Source organism: Vipera berus, assembly GCF_964194415.1.
Source record: "Vipera berus genome assembly, chromosome: 2".
Taxonomy (NCBI): Eukaryota; Metazoa; Chordata; class Lepidosauria; order Squamata; family Viperidae; genus Vipera; species Vipera berus.
Window position 1 is genome coordinate 31,851,204 of NC_138203.1, and position 21,594 is coordinate 31,872,797.

At 40.0% G+C, this 21,594-nt stretch overlaps 1 protein-coding gene across 2 annotated transcripts in view; it reads left to right on the forward strand.

Annotated features, from left to right (window-relative positions):
• Nucleotides 1–21,594, forward strand: part of HOMER1 (homer scaffold protein 1) — a gene marked incomplete at its 5' end in the record, with an annotated part of 69,925 nt that overhangs the window by 13,143 nt on the left and 35,188 nt on the right. Inside the window, 2 exons of one of the 2 annotated variants that reach the window (XM_081316225.1) lie at nt 8,096–8,252; nt 11,649–11,780. In XM_081316225.1, coding sequence (XP_081172351.1) covers nt 8,096–8,252; nt 11,649–11,780 — 289 coding nt within the window. Of the gene's footprint in view, nt 1–7,985; nt 8,253–11,648; nt 11,781–21,594 lie in introns of those variants that run through there. The other variant, XM_081316224.1, reaches the window with a different exon arrangement.

Consider the following 21,594-nt stretch of genomic DNA (forward strand, 5'->3'; position numbering starts at 1 on the left):
TGAGTTGGCCCCTGTTCTCCTGACTCCTCCTGATTCTTATCACCCAGAATTCTCTCCGGTGCCCTTGGCCTCAGCTGGTCTAGATGTCTTCTCCACTGGAGCCCCCCCTCTACCCTTACGACGTAAGAGAGAGGCCCAGTTTTGTCCACCACCTCTCCAGGTACCCATGGGTGGCCTGTGCTGTAGTTCCTTGCCCATATGGCATCCCCCAGGTTGAAACTTCTGTTAATAGTTGGGGTTCCTACGTCTGCTGCCACTCTATCTGGGTGCAGTCTGTCCAGAGTGGTGATGAGATCCCTCCCCCAATGCAGTTCGGCTGGGCTCTTGCCGGTTGTGGTACAAGGTGTGGAGTGTTGATGGAACAGGAATGTGGCCAGCCGTTGCTTCCAGTCCCCCTGGATGTTGCATTTGAGGGCGTCCTTCGTGGTGCGCACAAAACGTTCTGCCAACCCATTACTGGCCGGGTGAAATGGAGCAGAAGTGACATGCCTAATCCCCAAGGTCCTCAGGAACACCTGGAAATCCGATGAGGTAAATTGTGTCCCGTTATCGGATACTATTACATCAGGGAGACCATGAGTTGCAAAAAGCCCTCTTAGCACCTGGATGGTCCCCGTCATTGTCATGTTCCCCACAGGCACCACCTCTAGCCATTTAGAGTGACTATCTACCACCACTAGAAATGAATAGCCCTGGAAAGGTCCGGCATAGTCAATATGCACTCTGGACCAGGGTGTATGTGTCTCTTCCCATTTGTGGACTGGAGCGTGGGGTTGCTCAGGTCGTGACCTCTGGCAAGTGTAGCACCCTGCCACTAACCCTTCTATTTCTTTATCTAGGCCTGGCCATCATAGATAGCTCCTGGCCAGAGCCTTCATCCTTACGATCCCTGGGTGGCCCTCATGCAGGGAGTCCAAAACCTTTTCCCTTAACCCCTGGGGTATGATTACGCGTGCCCCCCACAATAGGCAGCCACAATAGACAGTTCATGTCTTCTAGTGAAATATGCTGAGAACTCTTGACCAAGTGATTTGTCCTGCCACCCCGTGCTTACCCATGAGTGGACCCGGCTCAGTACCTTGTCTTTGGGTGTCTCTGCTGCCACGTCCCTGGCACTGAGGGGACATTCTGGCAGCCCGTTTCCTTGCCTGGCCTATGCACTAATTTGCAAGAGTATGCTGCTAGGAAAATGGACCAACGCAGCATTCTGGGTGACAGAATGCTTGTCAGTGGTGAACAGACCAAGCAATGGCTTGTGGTCTGTGAAAATCGTGAAATCCCTTCCATATAGATAGTCATGGAATTTCTTAACTCCCACGACTATTGCCAGAGCCTCCTTGTCTATTTGTGCATAGTTCCTTTCAGCTGCTGACAAGGTTCTGGAGTAGTATGCAATGGGGGCTTGAGTTCCATCCTTTTCTAGGTGACTAAGCACAGCCCCTACTCCATATGGGGATGCATTGCACGCAGTGCAGACAGGCTTGGTCTCCACAAAATGTGTGATTGTGGCATTGCTAGCCAATAGGTCCTTCAGTGCCTTGAACACAGTTGTATGAGCCTGCGTCCAGTTCCATGTTGCCTGTTTGTCTAATAGTCTATGTAGAGGCTCAGCAATTGATGCCTTATTGGGCAAGAAGGCATGATAGAAGTTGAGCAGACCCAGGAAAGCCTGCAATTCTTCCTTATTTTGGGGAGGTGGAGCTTCCTTAATTGCTCTTACCTTGGATGCCGCTGGGTGCACCCCTTTAGCATCAATTTTGAACCCCAGGAATTCAGTTTCAGTCACCCCAATTCTGCATTTGTCCTGCTTTAATTTTAACCCAGCAGCCCTGAACCTGCCTAGGACAGCCTGCAGCCGATCTGCCAGAACGTCCTCAGAGTCTCCTGCGATGAGGATGTCGTTGAAATATGGGCAAACCCCTGGTATACCCTTAAGGGTTCGCTCCATCACCTCATGGAAAATCCCAGGAGCCACACTAATGCCAAATTGCAGCCTTGTGAGTAACAATGGTTTGTGCCTCTGCGGTCTGTGGGTCGACTGGTAGTTGCTGATAAGCCTGAGCTAAATCCAACTTCACGAATACAGAGCTGCCCTGCAGGGAGGCGAGGATGCTGCTGACTGTGGGTACCGGGTAAGTGTGTGCGCTTAATGCTTTATTGATGGTCCCCTTATAGTCCGCACAGATCCTGACTTCCCCATTAGCCTTGAGGGGTGTGACAATGGGGGTTTCCCACCGGCCTCCCTCCACCGGGGCTAATACCCCCTGGTCTACCAGCTTGTCCAGTTCCCATTCTATTTTATGTTTAAGTGCGAACGGGACCCGCCGGGGTTTGATTCGAATGGGTTGCACCTGAGGATCCAGCTTAAAGATTATGGGAGGCCCCGTGCACCTACCTAGCTTCCTATCAAAAACATCTACGAACTCCTCACAAACTGCTAATTTTCGGCCAACCTGGGTTTGATGTATCCCGACGATTTGAATGCCCAGTGCCTTGAACCAGCCTAGCCCCAGGAGGCTGGTGCATTGCCCCTCTACCACCAGGACATCCAGAAACCCCCAGAACCCCTTGTACTGCACCTCTACTGTGGCTTCCCCCCGGATGTTTATTGGTGTGTTCTGGAAATCCGTGAGGGTCAGTCTGGATGCCCTCAAGAGAACCCGCCAGCCGCTCCAACTGCAAACCGCTTTGAACGTTTCGCTGGAGATAATGGATACGGCTGAGCCGGAGTCCAGTTCCATTCTACACGGAACTCCTTGCAACCTCACCAACAGCTTTATTTTGGGTGTGATGGCTTGCTGACCCCTCGTTTGGCAGATGACTGCCCTGCCCTCTGTGTGGCTGATGGAAATTGCTCGGTGTGGTCCCACAGTACCTGTTGCTGCCTGGAACTCCGCCTCCACCTCGTGTAGGTTGTCCCAGTTCTTGTTCCGGCAAATGGACGCGATGTGTCCAGTCTTGCCACACGCCCGGCACTTAGCTGACTTGAAACAGCAGGTAGACCGGGGGTGATGTCCTCCACAGCTCATGCACTGGGTAGACCAGGGGTTGCTGGCTCTGCAGCCGGAATACTGGGTAGACCGGGATGACTGGATCCGCAGCCGCCGTGCTGGGTAGACCGGGGTGGGTTGGCTCTGCAGCCGGAATACTGGGTAGACCAGGGGTTGCTGGCTCCGCACCTGCAGTCCGGGCATCTTTGCTCCACCATTGTCGGCCGATGGCCCCTCGGGGTGCCTTGCTTAGCGTTAGCTGGCATCACTCTGCAGTGGATCGCGTTGACCTCCATCGCTGCTCCCTCGTCCCCGCTGTAACCGCTCATCTGGTGCAGGGCTCCATTTGGGCTGCTGCTGCTGTGAGTCTCCGTCTGCTCCTGCCCTTCTGCGATGTCCCAGGCTAGGAACTCTTCCTGGACCTCCCGTAACGTTAGCTTTGTTCTGGCAAACAGCTTTTGCCGCAGCTTCTTGTCTCGCAGCTCACAAACGATGCGGTCCCTCAGCCTCACCTCAAGGTTCTCAAAATTGCACTGGCGAGCTGCCTGCCGGAGTGCCACTATGTACCTTTTGGCTGACTCGCCCGGTCGCTGGTCCCTTTTTTTGAATTTGTACCGCCACGCGATCTTTGATATGTTCGATCGGAAGTGTTGATTTAGGGTGTCCAGCAGGTCTTTGTAGGAGACAGACTCGATGTCCTCCAGTGAACACAACCCGACTGCCAGCTGGTAAGTGTCCCTACCGCAGCTACATAGCAGCGCTGCCGCTTTCTGGCTGTTGTCCCCAACCTTGTTTGCCCGTAAGTAGAATTCTAGCTGCCCCACGAACGCTTCCCAATCTTCTGGTTGCTCGCTGTCGAACCGGGGAAGCTGGCCGAGCTGAGCCATGCTGGGTCCTGGGTGGTCCTGCTCCGATGCCAATGAATTTCGGTGCACGTGGCTGATCGCGGATTCTTCCGATGCCCTTTGTCTCTCGGATCAGGATCCCACCCTTGTCGCCAGTGTTAGATCGCAGGTCGCAGGAAGAACGAAGGCAGCCGGGTTTGTGTAGCAGACCTTTATTAAGCTTGGTGGTGTTTCGGCTTGGGGAAAGGGTTTACCTGGCGTGTTTATATACCTGCCCAGGTGAATGCCAGCCAATGGATTCAAACCTGAGCTTCCCGCCACTGCAGGTAACCAATCACTTTAAACCTCGGCTTCCCGCCGGTACGGTTATAGCCCGGAGCTGTCAAACCTGTTTGAACCAGGCTTTCCCGCCAATTGCAGTTATAGCCTGGAGCTGTCCAGCTCCGAGCCTCCTGCTGTGCTGACAGCTCGTGTATGCTAGCTACATGACTCAAAGACACAAAAATATAGGTATAATTATCTATATATCAGTTTATAGTTTTTATATCTTTTCTTATGTGTTTAACATTTTTCTTTCTTATATCAATTTCATTCGTACACTTAAAAAAATAAAAATATTATTTTAAAGAGAATGAAGGAATAGCTGCCATATATCAGTTGGTAGTGCTAACAGCCATTATCTGTTCACATAGTACATTTTTCCTACAATTAGGTTGCATGGCTTATATGTGAATAAAGCAATTCAGTACTCCTACAGAAACTCCTACCTTAGTTTTTGTACTTGGCAAATTAAATGTATTGAAAGATCTTAGTATCTAGCTGCTGGTTTCTTAACAAAAGTGTCAATCTTTGGGTTTTAGACCACTTCAAATGAATTAAAAGTAGGAAGTAAAGTTCTAGGACCTTTATTTTGACATTAAAAAAACTGATCCTTAGCTCAGATGTTTTCAGTATCAAGAATTGACAAGAGTCTATGTTGTAGTTTCAACATGCCTGTACTCTTCTGACAGACAGTATTAAGCAATCTTGCCAACATATCTAGAATACTTTGCCTTTGTGCAGACATTGACAGACAACAATTCCTGATCACACTGAGGACAAAATAATAGAGTATCATGGTCACATTGGAAGCACAGCTCTTTTATCCTTGCATCCAGTGCTTTTTTTGTAAAAGAAAATGGTGCCGGAACTCACACATGTCATACAATCTGCCTTGCCTACAAGGTTCCATCCAAAAAAGGTGCTGGAACTCCGTTCTGAGCGTTCTATGAGAAAAAAAGCCCTGCTTGCATCACATAATTGCATGCAACTATGCAAAGGAATAAATTTGCATGATGACATGTTTTCCTCATCTACCCTGCAGATACTTATGTATACTGAGTTAATCTATTTGACTGCCTTTAGTCAAGAGCACAGTGGCTGTGGCGCTGTTCCTCTATGGTCTGGATCAGGGATCTTCAAACCTGGCCCTTTTATGACTTGTGGACTTCAACTCCTAGAATTCCTCAGCCAGGCACACGTCATAAAAGGGCCATGTTTGAAGACTCCTGGTCTGGATGGAGCTCTGCTTTATTAGGAATACAATGGATCTGAGACTTTTATGCAATTCAAGTATATCATTTACCACTTAGCCAGAGACTTCCTAGGCTTTTATCAAATAATTAATATTAAAGCTGTGCATTTTGCCTTTTGGCTCCAAATTATCCTGTACAATAAACTAAAAGTAGTTCTCAAGATGGGTGCACATATCCAGATAGGTTCTGAAATTTTCTTGGCTTGTCATCTGTGAATAGGCTAACTTCAGTAATTTATTTAGCAGTCCTAAAGAAGTAGAAGAACAGAGATATATGGCTTTGTTAATTGTAACTATGAAATTCATCAAAGACTGGTGTAAAATTAGTTGAATGAAATCAAATGGCTTCCCCCATGACTTCAATTATAGTAACATCTAAGTTAACAATATGTCATCTTATAATACACCATCTAATAATCTTTATCTAGGGCCCCTTTATACCCAAATTTTTACTAATGCGCGCACACACACACACACACACACACACATATCACCCAGTTTCAAGCACGCTGTAAACTGTTGTGCTGGTTAGTGCCTTTGGACTTCGGCTGCAAGTAGCTTGGGCTGGTCAACAAAGTGTGACCAACCTTTCTCCTGTCGGGTTAGAAGGCTTTCCTCAAATTGACGAAATGACTGCTGTCATTCCAGAATTGTTGGGGCACTCTTCGTTTCTTCACCACCTCTCCAGGGTGACTTAGACATATTTAGAGTCCCCTGGCAGGGCGAAACTAGCCACGGGGTGTGGAGGTCTGTGATCCCGCAACCAGGCAGTACGGTGCAAAACTGGAGGTCTCCTCAAAATTATTTCTTATAAGCTAGAACAGAAGTGTCAAACTGCCGGCCTGCAGGCCGAATGCGTCATGGCAAAACTGTGCCCACCCCATTGCCGGCAATGGAAAAAAAGTTGTGATATGTTGCAACACATCACGTGACGTTGCAAGTTTGACACCCCTGAGCTAGAACATCTGAAAGGCAATAGTTTGCCTGTTTTGTTTTAAAATAAGCATCTGTGTTGAGGTGCAGATCTACTTTATATTTTGCTGAACTCCTGGCAATTTCATGGACATGTGTATGCCACAATAAAAAGTGGCTTGATATTGGGTTTTTTTTCCCCAAGGTATCTTTTTTTCCTTCTAAGTCTAGCTTACAGAGCTGATATTCTCTCATTGTCCCCATCCAAGGATTATTGGGCCTAATCTACTTCATTTCCAAGGATGGCTATCTGCTATCTCATGAAGCTCTAAAAGAATGTAGTAACTCTCTAAGTTAATTTAATGGATCTTTGTTGTAATTCATAATTGGTTACCACTTAATAAACCACCAGCTTTGAAATCTCTGTGCACAAATTCAATACCAAAGTGATTAAGTTAGATGAAAGCAAATATGCAGTTGGTCATTAGCTACACTTTGTATTTGGATCAAACTGTGAGTATTAATGAAGATTGTCCCTTTGTAAAAAAGAGCTCTTTAGCTTTGTATGGTCTAGCTCACAGGTCTGCAACCCGCGCCTCCGGAGCCGCATGCGGCTCTTTCAGCCGTCTCCTGTGGCTCCCAGTCCTCTGCTATGTGTAGTCCAAAAAAAAGTGGGACTAAAAAAGTTCAACCAGTCAATTCAAATATGCAGGGTAGGTGCATATCTCGCCTTGGCTCCAGTCTTCAGTCAAACCCTGTTCTGCGCATTTTTTGCGGCTCCCAGTTTTTCCTTTTGTGAGGGAACCGGTTCCGAGTGGCTCTTTCACTGTTTCAGGTTGCTGACCTCTGGTCTAGCTACTCCTACAGGTTCTCCAGATCTTTAAGCCAGTAAGTTCAGAAATAAGCCTGAGAAGGATAGCATGAACTAAGGAGAGATGTCAATGGACTACTGGCCATCCTACACTCCATGCTGCAGTAGGAGAAGCTATAGGCCAAGCCCTTTTAGTTTTCCTAAACATATTTGGGGTTTTAAATTCATTCTGCTCTGATCTGTGTATTTCTTCATTTGTGTTTCTGTTTTCTGTTGATGGCGTTTCCAGCTTTTATTGCTGAAATCATATTTTTGATATTTGAAAATGGATTAGTGTGAAAATATTGAAGGGTTCTTTATCAGACGTCATTCAGATACTTTTAAAAATTCCCCAACTCTCTGGGTGACCCCAAATCTTTACAACACAGGGAGCATAGCAAAGGGAATGTGTTCTATTAACAGATCAGGAATTGATATTATTGGATTCTTTCCCCCCACTATCAGCATGATCAGTCCTTGTAAGCATATTTCACCAATAAGATTGATAATGATCAGAAATAGCATATTATTTTTAATAATAATAAATTAAATAAACCAGAATAAGTCATATAATTAGGTGACCTTTAATTGAAAAAAACTTGCAATATTGACAGCCCATATTTAAAGAAGCTGACAGATGGAGGAGGGTAGAGGAGGAGGTGGTATACCAGTAATGCCTCTATATTTAGATACGTCTCCTTTATTTGACTGTACAGCTGGCCACTCAATTTATTTTAATGGACTTGCAGTTCTCTGAATACTTTTCATGTGCTACACTGAAATCATATAGACTTAGGAAGGCAAGTTTATTACTGATGCAAAGTGAAGTCATTAGTAGGATCCAATGGATGAAATATTCCAATGACCCATGTACAGTCATACTACGTCCAAACCAGATCCATCACTTTTACTTTCTGCCCTACAGGGAGCAGCCCATCTACAGCACCCGAGCTCATGTCTTCCAAATTGACCCAAATACAAAGAAGAACTGGGTTCCCACCAGCAAGCATGCTGTTACTGTGTCCTATTTCTATGACAGCACAAGAAACGTCTATAGGATTATCAGCTTGGATGGCTCAAAGGTAAGCTCCTTGATTTTTTAAGCCAAAATAAACTAGAATTGCATTAACTTTGAAGCATAGATGCCTTCCTTTCAACATACTTCAAGGTATTTCACTGATATGTGATCCAGAATGATGCAACAATTGTTGGAAGTTGGCTTACAAAATCATAATTTATTAAAAATGCTTCTATCTGTGCCGATAAACCATTGACAGATGTTCAAAAAGGCGTGGCTTGCTTGTTTTTTTGTACGAGTTCAGCTTAAAAAGAGAAGAAGCTAAAAGCTGCTGTTTGAAATGATAATGTATATCTGTATCCAAGTAGTCATATTTTTGTTCACTTAATTCTTAACGTAAAATAATTTATAACAATAGCCAAACGTTTCTGATAGGAACTTGGAAATGTGATATTACACCATATGGAGAGAGATATAATTTGTAGCTTCATTATACAAATGTGTGTAAATGTTTAGTTGTAATTAGAGGTGTGGTCCCTTGCAGGAAAAGAAGACTTGTATTTTAAAAAAGGCATTTATGAAAAAAGTAACAATTTGTATGAGCATTTGGGATAGCAAGTCAAGTGAATAATGACATTATATTCTACCCATTCATTTCTTCCCCATTCAGTGTTCTTGGATTGTAATCTACGTAAATAGGTTGTATGTAGATACATGTACAGCTCTCCAAAATTCATCCTTTTTCGCTAGAACATGGAACGATAGGAACAAATTCCATCTTCCTGTCCATTTGAATATTTTAAAACATTAGCCATGGCTATGATGTACAATTATAATTTTAAAATGGAATCTCCTGTTTCAAATATTTTACAATTATAATAATTTAAAATTTAACACAAGACAAGAGTAACAATATGCAAAATGTTGTATCTGTCAATACCCATAAGGGGCAAATGTAAAGGACCAGTGATTGTTGTTTAACATCCTTATTTAGGTCATTTGCCTGTAGTGGAGAATTGGCTTTGGACCTGATCTTCTTAAAAATGAGGTTGATTTTTTTTTATTTGCATAAAAAATTAAGTTGCTGGACTCTCAATATTATGGGAGACCAGTGTTCTTACAGTATACCAGTTCAATTAAAGAAATTTTCACTGAAGCTTGTTAGTATGGGAAAAGCAGTATTTTAAGGATATTGATACTAATATACAATTTCATTGATGTATATGAAAACTTAAATAATTGGACAAAAATGCAGTGTTTCATACAAAAATTAGTTTGTGCAATTATTATAGCACCAACTACTGAATGACAAAATGTAAAAAGCAAAAAGTATGCCTTCCTTCCTTTCCCCAAAAATGATAGCAGCTCCTCATTTGGACAAAGAAAGCTACTTTCATTGTGAAAAATACCAATACATGTTCATTAAAGTTTCAGGGTGTCAGTGATATTTATCCCACTTGAAAAGCCATTCCTTGTAATAAGTTGCATTTTTTGAGTTAGAATGCACTGAAAATATCCAGTTCTGCTGAATAGTCATGTTTATGTTTCTGGGATAAGCATGATTCTAATACTATGGAAGGTGACCTTCGGATTAAGAAACTGATCTGCCTATAGGTATCAACTTCCCACAACTCTGGTGTAATGGCAGACTCATTATTGCTTTAAAATTAGCCTTCTTTAATTGCTGCATTTTATTTGTGGTACATTTTGGACCATTAAATATATAAAACCTTCAAATAACTACAGAAAAGTTTCACAGTTAATGGTTCTGGGTGAAGTCTTTTTAGCCATAAACCTGTTCCCTAAACTGTTGTTAGCCTTGTTAAAGAAAAAATTATAACTTCTCCCCTATGGGATAAAAGTCACATGAAGCCAGAGCCTATAAGATATACAAACAGCTAAAAGGTCTAGACAAATAGTGTGAGAGAATAAGATTGATTTCAGAATCAGATAACATTAATAAAGCTGTTTTTAGGTCACTATTTGTGGATTTAGATGGAAAAAGCTTAGACCTAACGTTCAAGAGTTAATCAAAAAAGTCTCCTTAGTGCCATAATTGTACTATGTGTTTCTTTTTCTCCCTGGGCAAAAATATAGCAACTCATTTGGGCTACTAGAGCGCCTTTAAAACTATCTAAGAAGCTGTAGATGGAACAATGTATTGAATTCAAGCTGGCAGCTTAGACAAAACACAGTATCTTGCGACTTCTGAAAAAAAAAATCCTTAGTTCTTTCTGTGCCATAGCACTAGTCAAAATGTTGTTCAAAGACAGTTACTTCCATATGCAAGTCTGGTTCTTACCAGAATCGTGTGTGTGTGTGTGTGTGTGTGTGTGTGTGTGTGTGAATTCAGAATAGTTTACAGTTAATTCATCTTTGAGGTTAACATTCCTCCCTATCAAAAGATATCATGTTACATATTTTTGAACTATGGTGTACAATAATGAATAAATCAAAATCTGGAATAACAAGACATCATATCCAGAATTAGAAAGGAGTAAGAAATAGTCAAGCATCTGCACAGCCAAATTTTCACTTACCATCCTTTTCCATTTAGTAGCTTTTCCCATGGAATTAAACTATTATCATACAGTATCCATTATGTAGCGTGAAACAATACACTGGAAATTCTTTTCAAATGAGAGGTACAATTCTTCAATTCCAATGCCAACACTATATTTACAGTTTGCAAACATATTTTAGTAAGTCTAGTAAGTTTCTTTTAAATGTTAACATAAAACACTAAATATAGTATACTTTAGAATGATGATACATACTGGCAGAAAGATGAAACCTCTATTAATATACCTATTTGCTAAGTTGGCATTAGATACAGGAATATCCTGGGGGGAAAAAGAATGAGCATAAGAATCAGATCAGACCAAAGGTGCAGTACTCAGTTATGTTTCACACTGTAGTCAATCATATATTTTGAATAAAAAGAACTCTTCTCTAAAGTATTCAGTTGTTCTTCATGCAGTTATAAACATATGAAGAAAATAATACCTATCTCTTGATCTTTGTTGTCATCTACTCCCCTACTGTTCACATTTTGAAAGTATCTAATAGAAAGTCTGTGGTACCAACATTCTTACTATGATCACATAAATTTTGAAACATTTGGTCACTCTCCAGATAATGAAAGGGACAAGATGCAACCCCAGATTCTTTTCATGTAATAACAACATAATGACAAATTGAAAAGAGTTTATATAATATAGAATCAATTATCTTTGCTGACTGCAGTTGATCACAAATTTCCCACCATCCATTGGCAGATTCTATTTCAACTTGCTAATGGAGCAGAGTATGTCTGTGAATATGTCAGTTAAGTTTTTAGAAGGTGATTCTTTGAATGGCAAAATAGTCTGAAACTTACTCTATTCTGCAGCAGCCAATTAACACTCCCCAAATGGCTTTATGATTATGTTTTATTTATAATATTTTTTTCTGTGTACAGGCAATAATAAATAGTACCATCACTCCCAACATGACATTCACAAAAACATCACAAAAGTTTGGTCAATGGGCAGATAGCAGAGCAAATACTGTTTATGGCTTGGGATTTTCCTCTGAGCATCATCTCTCAAAGGTAGGTATTTCCACCAGGTATGTGATTGCTTGGAGCTAGGAAGCAACAGGTCAGAGTTATGCAAAAAGAAAGATAATTTTTTTATAACACTCTTAAAAAGTTAATGCAGTTTACTTTTGAAAATATATTATCTAATAAGCAGAGACCTCTTAAATAAACCTTGAAGTTGCATGTCTTCCTCCAATTCATATAAACAAAATTTAATTATGGTTTGGGAATAATAATTCCAAACATTTCTCTGATATATGCTTCTCAACTTTTAAAAAAATGCTCCTTCTTGACTGTGTTCCAAAAATGAACTTGATTGCTAAAACAAACAGCCATATATAAAATGATCATTGGCTATTAACATCCCAGATTAAATTTAGAATTCTTAAAGGTTTCAGAGCTTTGTGTTTGGATCTAGGCTGTTTTCCTCCATGTGAATGTTTTTATGCTTGACATTTCAGAGTTTTGGATAGCCATTTGGGATGTTTGTGTAGATGAAAGCACCGTCACATCTTATTAGCATGATGATAATAATTTGGAAAAACTGCCCTTGTGTGTGTGGAATGGATGTTCTTACAAATTTTTGTAAACCAGTGCCTTGTTTGTTTGTATCACTGCATTCATGGGATCTGAAGCTTACTGTTTTAGTTATGTATACCTGCTTTAATCACTTGCTATATTCAGTTTTCTGCCATGGCTGAACAGAACATAACACTCAATACTCAATGAAAAGTTCAGATTGGCTTGGGAGTTGAGACTAATGTTATCCTTTAATTTTCCATGTAATCTTGTTTCTGAAAATTTGTAGGCACTTATAATGTATCAGATATGGACAGGTATACGTTTATTCCCTGAGAAAGAATACTTAAATGTCCAAATGAATATTTGCTTACTTTCATTTCAGAAACTCCCATATATAGACCAAAGTAATGGTAAAGAGAAGATTTTAGCTGTATTTGCAAGAGAGCTTTTACAGGAAGCACTTACTAAGCTAGAATTCAGACTCATAGCTTACTCTACAATTATAGTATGTTATACAATTATAATCCAAGATCTAGAAATATAGGGAAAAATTATAGTAGATCAAACCGCTTGTACATTATAAAAGTATTATTAGACTGGCATTTTATTTTTCCTCATGGATTTGTTTTGTTTCAACTGTTTTTCAGTTAGCTTTTCTATACGGTAATGATCATTCGCTGCTGTTTCAGATCCTAACAGCATTTATAGCACTGTACTACTGTATATATGAATTTGGGGGAGGCAGTTGCCTTGTTTTTCATTTTATGCTTGTTTATATTTAACTCCTCTTCATTATATTTAACTGCCTCTTTATTAGATGTCCTTACAGCTTTGAGAGACCCTTTCAAAATGCTTTGCTGTTTCATATCCTAATTATTTATGAACTTAAAAAGCATTAGTCACAATACTGATTCTAAATGGATCCAATTATTCCCACACCTCGATTCTGAAAACTAATTACTTTTACTGATTATTTTAAAATCTTTAATCAGATAATGTTGTTGATCCATAGAATCTATAGCCATTTAATGATCCATACTGATCTCTTTATCCCCTAAATTGGCTCAGGAGCATTTAATGAGAAACTGGTTGAAAGCTTTTTATAAAGCTGACCATACAGTGTTCTTGTTCACATTATCAAAGAAAGATTAGTGACACAGAATTTAAATTTGAGCAAGCTAGGTTGATTCTTCTTCAGTTTTGTTTTGTTTTTAATAATATTATTCAACAAATTATCAAGAGCTGATGTTGAACAAATTGGTCTATATAATTTAAGCAAGATGGACAAAATTAATTGATTTTCTTGTAATAATCTAAATAAAATTTTAGTATTCCCTATTTTACTGTGTTATTCAGTGGCCTAACTCCATCTCTTTATTGTTTCCCTCTTTTAAACCATTTAAAGAGTTTTGATTGTTGCTCCATTCTTTTGGCATTCCTTATCTGATTGTTTTAGTTTTATAGAAATATATGTTCTCTTTGAAGTTTTTAGTTCTTTGAAATGAGTGTTTTTGCATAAACAGTTTGCTTGTTATAATGTCTTTGACTAAAATTTATCTTTCTTGACTTAATATATAACTTCACTGAGCTTTCTATGGTAATTTGAATGAGATTTTCAGAAGATTTGTAATGATACAGGTGAAACTCGAAAAATTAGAATATCGTGCAAAAGTTCATTTATTTCAGTAATGCAACTTAAAAGGGGAAACTAATATATGAGATAGACTCATTACATGCAAAGCAAGATAGTTCAAGCCGTGATTTGTCATAATTGTGATGATTATGGCTTACAGCTCATGAAAACCCCAAATCCACAATCTCAGAAAATTAGAATATTGTGAAAAGGTGCAATATTCTAGGCTCAAAGTGTCCCACTCTAATCAGCTAATTAAGCCGTAACACCTTCAAAGGGTTCCTGAGCCTTTAAATGGTCTCTCAGTCTGGTTCAGTAGGAATCACAATCATGGGGAAGACTGCTGACCTGACAGTTGTGCAGAAAACCATCGTTGACACCCTCCATAAGGAGGGAAAGCCTCAAAAGGTAATTGCAAAAGAAGTTGGATGTTCTCAAAGTGCTGTATCAAAGCACATTAATAGAAAGTTATGTGGAAGGGAAAAGTGTGGAAGAAAAAGGTGCACAAGCAGCAGGGATGACCACAGCCTGGAGAGGATTGTCAGGAAAAGGCCATTCAAAAGTGTTGGGGACTTTCACAAGGAGTGGACTGAGGCTGGAGTCAGTGCATCAAGAGCCACCACATACAGACAGATCCTGGACATGGGCTTCAAATGTCGTATTCCTCTTATCAAGCCGCTCCTGAACAACAAACGTCAGAAGCATCTTACCTGGGCTAAAGAAAAACAGACCTGGTCTGTTGCTCAGTGGTCCAAAGTCCTCTTTTCTGATGAGAGCAACTTTTGCATCTCATTTGGAAACCAAGGACCCAGAGTCTGGAGGAAGAATGGAGAGGCACACACTGCAAGATGCTTGAAGTCCAGTGTGAAGTTTCCACAGTCTGTGTTGATTTGGGGAGCCATGTCATCTGCTGATGTTGGTCCACTTTGCTTCATTAAGTCCAGGGTCAACGCAGCCGTCTACCAGGAGATTTTGGAGCACTTCATGCTTCCTTCCACAGACGAGCTTTATGGGGATGCTGACTTCATTTTCCAGCAGGACTTGGCACCTGCCCACACTGCCAAAAGCACCAAAACCTGGTTCAATGACCGTGGGATTACTGTGCTTGATTGGCCAGCAAACTCGCCTGACCTGAACCCCATAGAGAATCTATGGGGTATTGCCAAGAGAAACTTGAGAGACATGAGACCGAACAATGCAGAAAAGCTGAAGGCCGCTATTGAAGCATCCTGGTCTTCCATAACACCTCAGCAATGCCACAGGCTGATAGCTTCCATGCCACGCCGCATTGAGGCAGTAATTGCTGCAAAAGGAGCCCAAACTGAGTACATATGCATGCTTATACTTTTCAGAGGTCCAATATTGTTCTATGTACACTCCTTGTTTTATTGATTGCATGTAATATTCTAATTTTCTGAGATTGTGGATTTTGGGTTTTCATGAGCTGTACGCCATAATCATCACAATTATGACAAATCACGGCTTGAACTATCTTGCTTTGCATGTAATGAGTCTATCTCATATATTAGTTTCCCCTTTTAAGTTGCATTACTGAAATAAATGAACTTTTGCACGATATTCTAATTTTTCGAGTTTCACCTGTATGCTTCAGGTCCTGCAAAGTCATTATAAGAATTGATCCTTCTTATATTTTCTTTCAATGATAATATTTGAAAAAGAGTTGAAATTGAATCTGCTTATTTGGAATCCTTCTTTCTTTTAATTAGTATATACAATACATTTATTATAATGGTGGTCTAAATCTCACTGTATTCAATAAGATTCCATTTTGTATTAGTTCCTAAAAGTATCTATTAAGAAAATGCACTCATCTGTGGCTCCCTGATTTTATTCTCCATCTCAGAGTATATTGAGAAGTTTACTATTAGCATTAGAATTACTAATGGGATCCAGTATTATTTATTCACACTAATTATGTAGAGGAGTTTGTCTTTTTGAAATTTCTAATTAGTTTGATCTTTATGCCCTCTTGGACCTCATTCATAAGTTATCACGTCTTGCTGTATTCTTGTAACTTAATTCCATCATGCTTCTTGTTAGGACTATCAGTAACATTTTCACTCTCCTAAGCATAATTTTTTTCTGAACCAAATATTCCACAGTTCTCTGCTTTCTCCTAGGTATCTGTGTAAAATCATTGTTAGGATCTTGGACAAGCAGCAGGACAAATCTTAGTTGTGAATTGTTTAGAATTCAATAGAAGAGAATATATCAAAGCCAGCCTAAAAATGCTAGGAGTTCTTAGCCTTGATATGAATTCTAGGAGGGATTTAGATTAGAGAACCCTGAATTACCTTGACTAACAATGTACAATTTTTATTTGGAAGAAAATTAAATATTTTTGCATATTTTAAAATATGATTGGAAGTAAATTTGGGAACAAGTTAATTTAAAAGAGTATATTGAATACAAATGCAGGTAGTCCAAGCTTAGCCACCATTCAAACTTAAGATGGATCTTCCCAGAGCTATAGCCAGTTTTCAAAGTTCCAACTCACATCATGTGATTGTATTTTGAGCACGTGACAACCATCAGTCACAACTATGGCCATTTTCAGCATACCCATGTGACCACAATTTTTGGTGGGTTTTTTTGCTGGTTTTGGACTTTTACTTTGCTTGGGGAAAACGGGTTTGCTTAGGGACCACAGTGTTCACTTAACAATTGTGTCATATATTTAACAACCACAGCAAAAAAAGATCCTAAAACGAGGCACAGTCACGTGGTGACCTTCTTGACAACCACTATGAATTATGACTGTAATTCTGGGTTCAATTACAATCATAAGTCAAGGATTACCTGTAAGAATCTTGTGGCACCTTAAATATTAATTAATTGATCAGGCATACTGTAGGTTAACTGTTATGTTTGATATACATGCATTTTTAAGGTATCACAAAATGCTACAAGCTATTTATATACCTTGTATTTACTGATTAGGTATTCCCTTCACTACCTAAAATATGTTTGTAATATAATGCACAAATCAGATTGCACTAACCACAACTTACTTATGGAGGCATTTCTGAATGTTGGAAGAGTAGCTGCCATACTTTCTGAATATATCTTGAAATGGTTAAGGCATGTAGCCTTTCCAGAGAGAGGTATGAATTTTACAGGTGTGACTTGATGTTAAGCTTTCAGTTCCAAAGAAAGTATTATACCTGGGGTTTATTTACATATTTATCTGAGTTGCCATGATAAATAGTTCCATAGTTTCATGCAGTTCCAAATAATTTTATAGTGTCACAAAGGCAGTCCTTGATTAACAACTACTTGTTCAGAGTTAACAAGTCAACTACTTGTTGAGAGTTAGCAATGGTTCTGCACAAGGAGATTGAAAACTGATCCTCGTAGTTGCAGTGTTTGCCACGTGATTGTGATTGGGCACATGGCAACTGGCTCACAATTATAACAGACACAGTATACCGCGGTCAGATAGTTGCCATTTGCAACCTTCACTGCCAACTTCTGCAAACAAAGGCAAAGGGAACACATTACAATGGTGATCATATGACCCTGGGATTTGCTTAACAAATGGAACTGCTGCAACTGCCTTCATAAGTTGATGTGGTCGTGTGATATGCTGTGTAACTGCATTGCTTAGCAACGGAGTTGTTGGTCCCAATTACTGCCTTTAAGCAAGAATTCCAAAAACTTCCACACAGGCCACTGTAAAGAGTATTTCATAAAAGTGTAAGGATGATAATGACTATGTATCCTTTGTTGTCCTGTGCTCTCCTTCTCTGTTCCCCCGTCACTAAGTGTAAATAATATATAAGAATTATTAACAGCCAGAGATATGTAATTAGGAGTACTGACAGGCATATATATTAGACCATGAATTCCGAAAAAATATCTTCCCACCATCCATAATAATTAGAATCAAAGATTCTGTTTCTCCTAAGGAGCCTTTCTCCAAATAAGAAAGAGAAGCTTCAGATTCAGCACAAAGGATTGTGATTTATATCCTCTGAGTCAAAACGATTTTAAACATACTGTGTACAGGAATGTCAATAACATTCAGAATGCTGTGCTCAAAATAAATGATAAGAAAGCTGAAGTTTGAAAATGAATGGTTAACATTGTAAAGATGAAGAAAAATCATGAACATTCAGCAAAGTACAAGAAAGTGTTCTTATTAATTTCTGGGTCCTGCAGAAATTGCTGAATTAAGACCAACTTAGCCAGTGTGAGATATGTGGAAAGAAGTCCAATATACCAGTAACTGAACCGAATAGGTAATTTTTGGCAACAAAGCATATTCCAAAATAAATACAGATGGTTGTCAACTTACAGCCATTTATTTATGAGCGTTTGACATTACAACAAACTGAAAGTTTTCACACTTACAACTGTTGCAGCATCAAAATTTGACCGCTTGGCAACTGGCATGTATTTATGATAGTTGCATTTTCCTGGGATCATGTGATCACCATTTGAAAGGGCTTCCGACAAGCAAAGTCAATGGGGGGAGCCAGATTTGCTTAATGACCACACGGTTCATTTAACAACTGCAGTGATTCATTTAGTAACCATGTCAAAAAGATCATAAAATGGGGGAAACTCACTTAACAACTGCCTTGCTTAGGAACAGAAATTTGGGGCTCAACTGTGGTTGTCAAGGACTACCTGTACTGGGTATGTCTGGCTGACTTCAGTCTGGTATATCAATCTAAATAGAAATATAAAGCTTTATCACACAGAGATTGATAATAGAATAGCAACATTTAGTTGAAACCTCTATTTCTTTGTCACCTGAAATAGCCTCTACATTTGCAACAAACAATCAGCACATAAAGTAGAATTTGTTTTATTCTCTGAGACCAAGGTATTATACTAAGGATGCTTTACTCAGAAAAAGTGCTACGCAATGCATATTGTGTTAGCAAAAGGTAACCTTCACCCATACACATGTGAGCTGCAGTCACTACCAAACCTATGAGGTGCATGGTTACACATGAGAACTACTTAAAGTGCCCTGGTAAGAAAACATTCACAGCAAATGAATTGACCTAAGTGGGAAGAGGGGAAAGAACCTGTTAAATAGCGGGTTCTTTGGCGCAGGAATGAAGATGCGAAGCTGAGTAAAAGGTGTTGTGATTCAGGGTCAGCCTGTGGGTTCGGCAGTGGGGTCGGACGACTCAGAGGAGGAGGAGGGGGGTGTTGAAGAGCTTGCTGATGATGGCCTTGAGGCTCCGCAGAGCCCTCAGCCAGGCCCCTCCCACCTGGTCACGACGGAGACCCAGCTGTGTGAGCCTGGATGAAGATGACCCACAGCTGGCCCTGTTCAAGGACGCCCGACGCAGGAGGCAGTCAATCAGGAGTAAACAGAGGAAGGCAATGGGGCACCTCGGAAGGAGGCAGAGAGAGGCCACGCCCTGAACTGTATTTAAGGGGAATGTGTGGGAGGGCTGGTTTGCTGAAGGCAACCGCTTGGATAGTTCCTGTTTCATAGCTCCTGTTTCATGGTTGGTGTCTTGTCTTGCTCTGTTTTATGTTAATAAATTTGGCAGGCTTTATTCCAGCCTCTTGCCGTTTGTAAAGGGGTTGTCCCTGCTTTTGCTGCAGGGCCGGTAGCAGGCTAGTACAGAACACAAGGTAACTCATAGTTTATTTCATGCAGAAACTGTATGTGGTATTCTTTAATAGCCCAGTACATAACAGAACCAACTAGGAACCTTGTGGCCTAGTAAACCATTTCTAGTCAGAACTACATCTCAAAGATAGTAGAGCTACCATGCTGACCTAAGAAGAACAGATAAATTATTCCAGCCTCATGCTGTATCTGCCCTTTTCTTTGTCTTATCTTTGAAATGTGGTGGACCAAAGTTATATCAGCTGTGGTTCTGCTTTTGCTCTCAGGACTGTTCAGAAAGGTGCCAATGCTTTGCTGGAAGTCCCAGGATACGTTTTTGTTGTTTGCATGCCTCATAAAATTATGTTGTATCTTCAAAGTGATTTGGTTGCTTTAGATTTTGGCCACAACAATATTCATTCCAATGGCTTGATTTGCTCTGGCTAATTTTACAAAAGAACAAAAAGGGGAGGGAGAAGTCCAAAATATAAACAAAAATGATCTTATTGGATCCAAACATGTTTCAGAAATGAATTTCGTTCTCAAATAAAAACAATGCAGAAGAAAACACTAATACATAAAATGGCTCATCGCATACATATAACAGGTTTCTGTGAACTTCCCAGAACTTTTTGGAGTCCAGTAGCATCAAATTAATTAAAATTAAAAATTTACTAAAATGGGTTATTTTCCTTAGGTCCACCAGAACTGATTCTCTCTCTTTCTCTCCCTCTCCTCTCCCTCTCCCCCCCCTCTCTCTCTCTCCCTCTCCCTCTCCCTCCTCCTCCTCTCTCTCTCTCTCTCGTTTATATATTTGTTCATAGATGTTACTCTAATAAGCACCAAATGTGTAACCTCAAGAACTTAACATTCCTAAATGTTCAATATCGCATATGTGTACTACTGATGTAGATAAAAAGTAAAACAAAAAGATTCTCTTCCAAAGAGAAAACGAAACACAGAAATTATTGTATTTAAAATGTTGGTAAATTAGTCATCTGGAATAGTAGCTAAGAGGAGCTGTTGTGATTTATACTGCCAAAGGATATTGGTGACTGCTAGGGCAAAACTCTGAAAGGGAAAGCTATGTTCCAGATCAAAGATAGTTGCTGGATGTCTCCATTTTCAGCCTGTTAAAAGTGAAACTATTCAATAGTAAAATCTACTTAATTTCTTTCTTTTTTTTCTTTTAGTAAAGCTGTCTTATTTTTTGCCCCATACAGTAGTATTCTATGGCCATAAATCTGAGACGGAATATTTCTTAATCTGGAAAGTGTTTCAATGCAGGATATTCCTGTTCTGTTTTGTTATATTGTCTAAATGTTTTCTATTTCTGATCCTAAGAGCCCAAATCAATTTTAGACAGGATACTATATGGCATACAAGCATGACACTGTGGCACATCTTTTTAGCCAATGTCTCTTAATTGTCTATAGATTTGGTGAAAATAAAGTTTTGTGTGTATTTTTTGCAATTAGTGCAATGGTCATAAGGGAGATGACCCTGAGATGACCTTGCAATGATTGTAGTTTGTAGGTAACTAACCCTAACACTTTGAATTACTTTACTTTTAATCCTTCTGTACTGTCTGTGAAGCAAGGGATTGTCTGATAATGTAGAATTTCTTGAGTAATTCTCAATTTCTTTTTATTATAGCCCAAACTACAATAGACAGCAGGTGACCTTTGTGGAGTGATCAGTAAACAGTTTTATTTCAGTACAGCCCAAATCAGTCAGTAGACAGAGATGGGTGACAGCCATACTTGGCCATTCCTGACTATCTTTGTTATAGTTTTCTAATTCAAAAGTCTGGGCCAATGAGACTGTAAGGCAATGACCAATCATATGTCCTTCCCATCTACGCTTTCTAAGCATAGATCTTCCCTGTGTAGATTCTTATCTGTGACTAGCTACAATGGCAAGAGTTCCAAAGGTGCTTTTTCAAAAAGCAACTGGACTTCATTTTTTCCACTCCAGTTGAAAAAGCATCTTTAGGACAACCATGATCTGGATGACTGAGAATCTCCATAGACAATGGCTACAGAGGCAATGCCTGCACAGCAACACCTAAG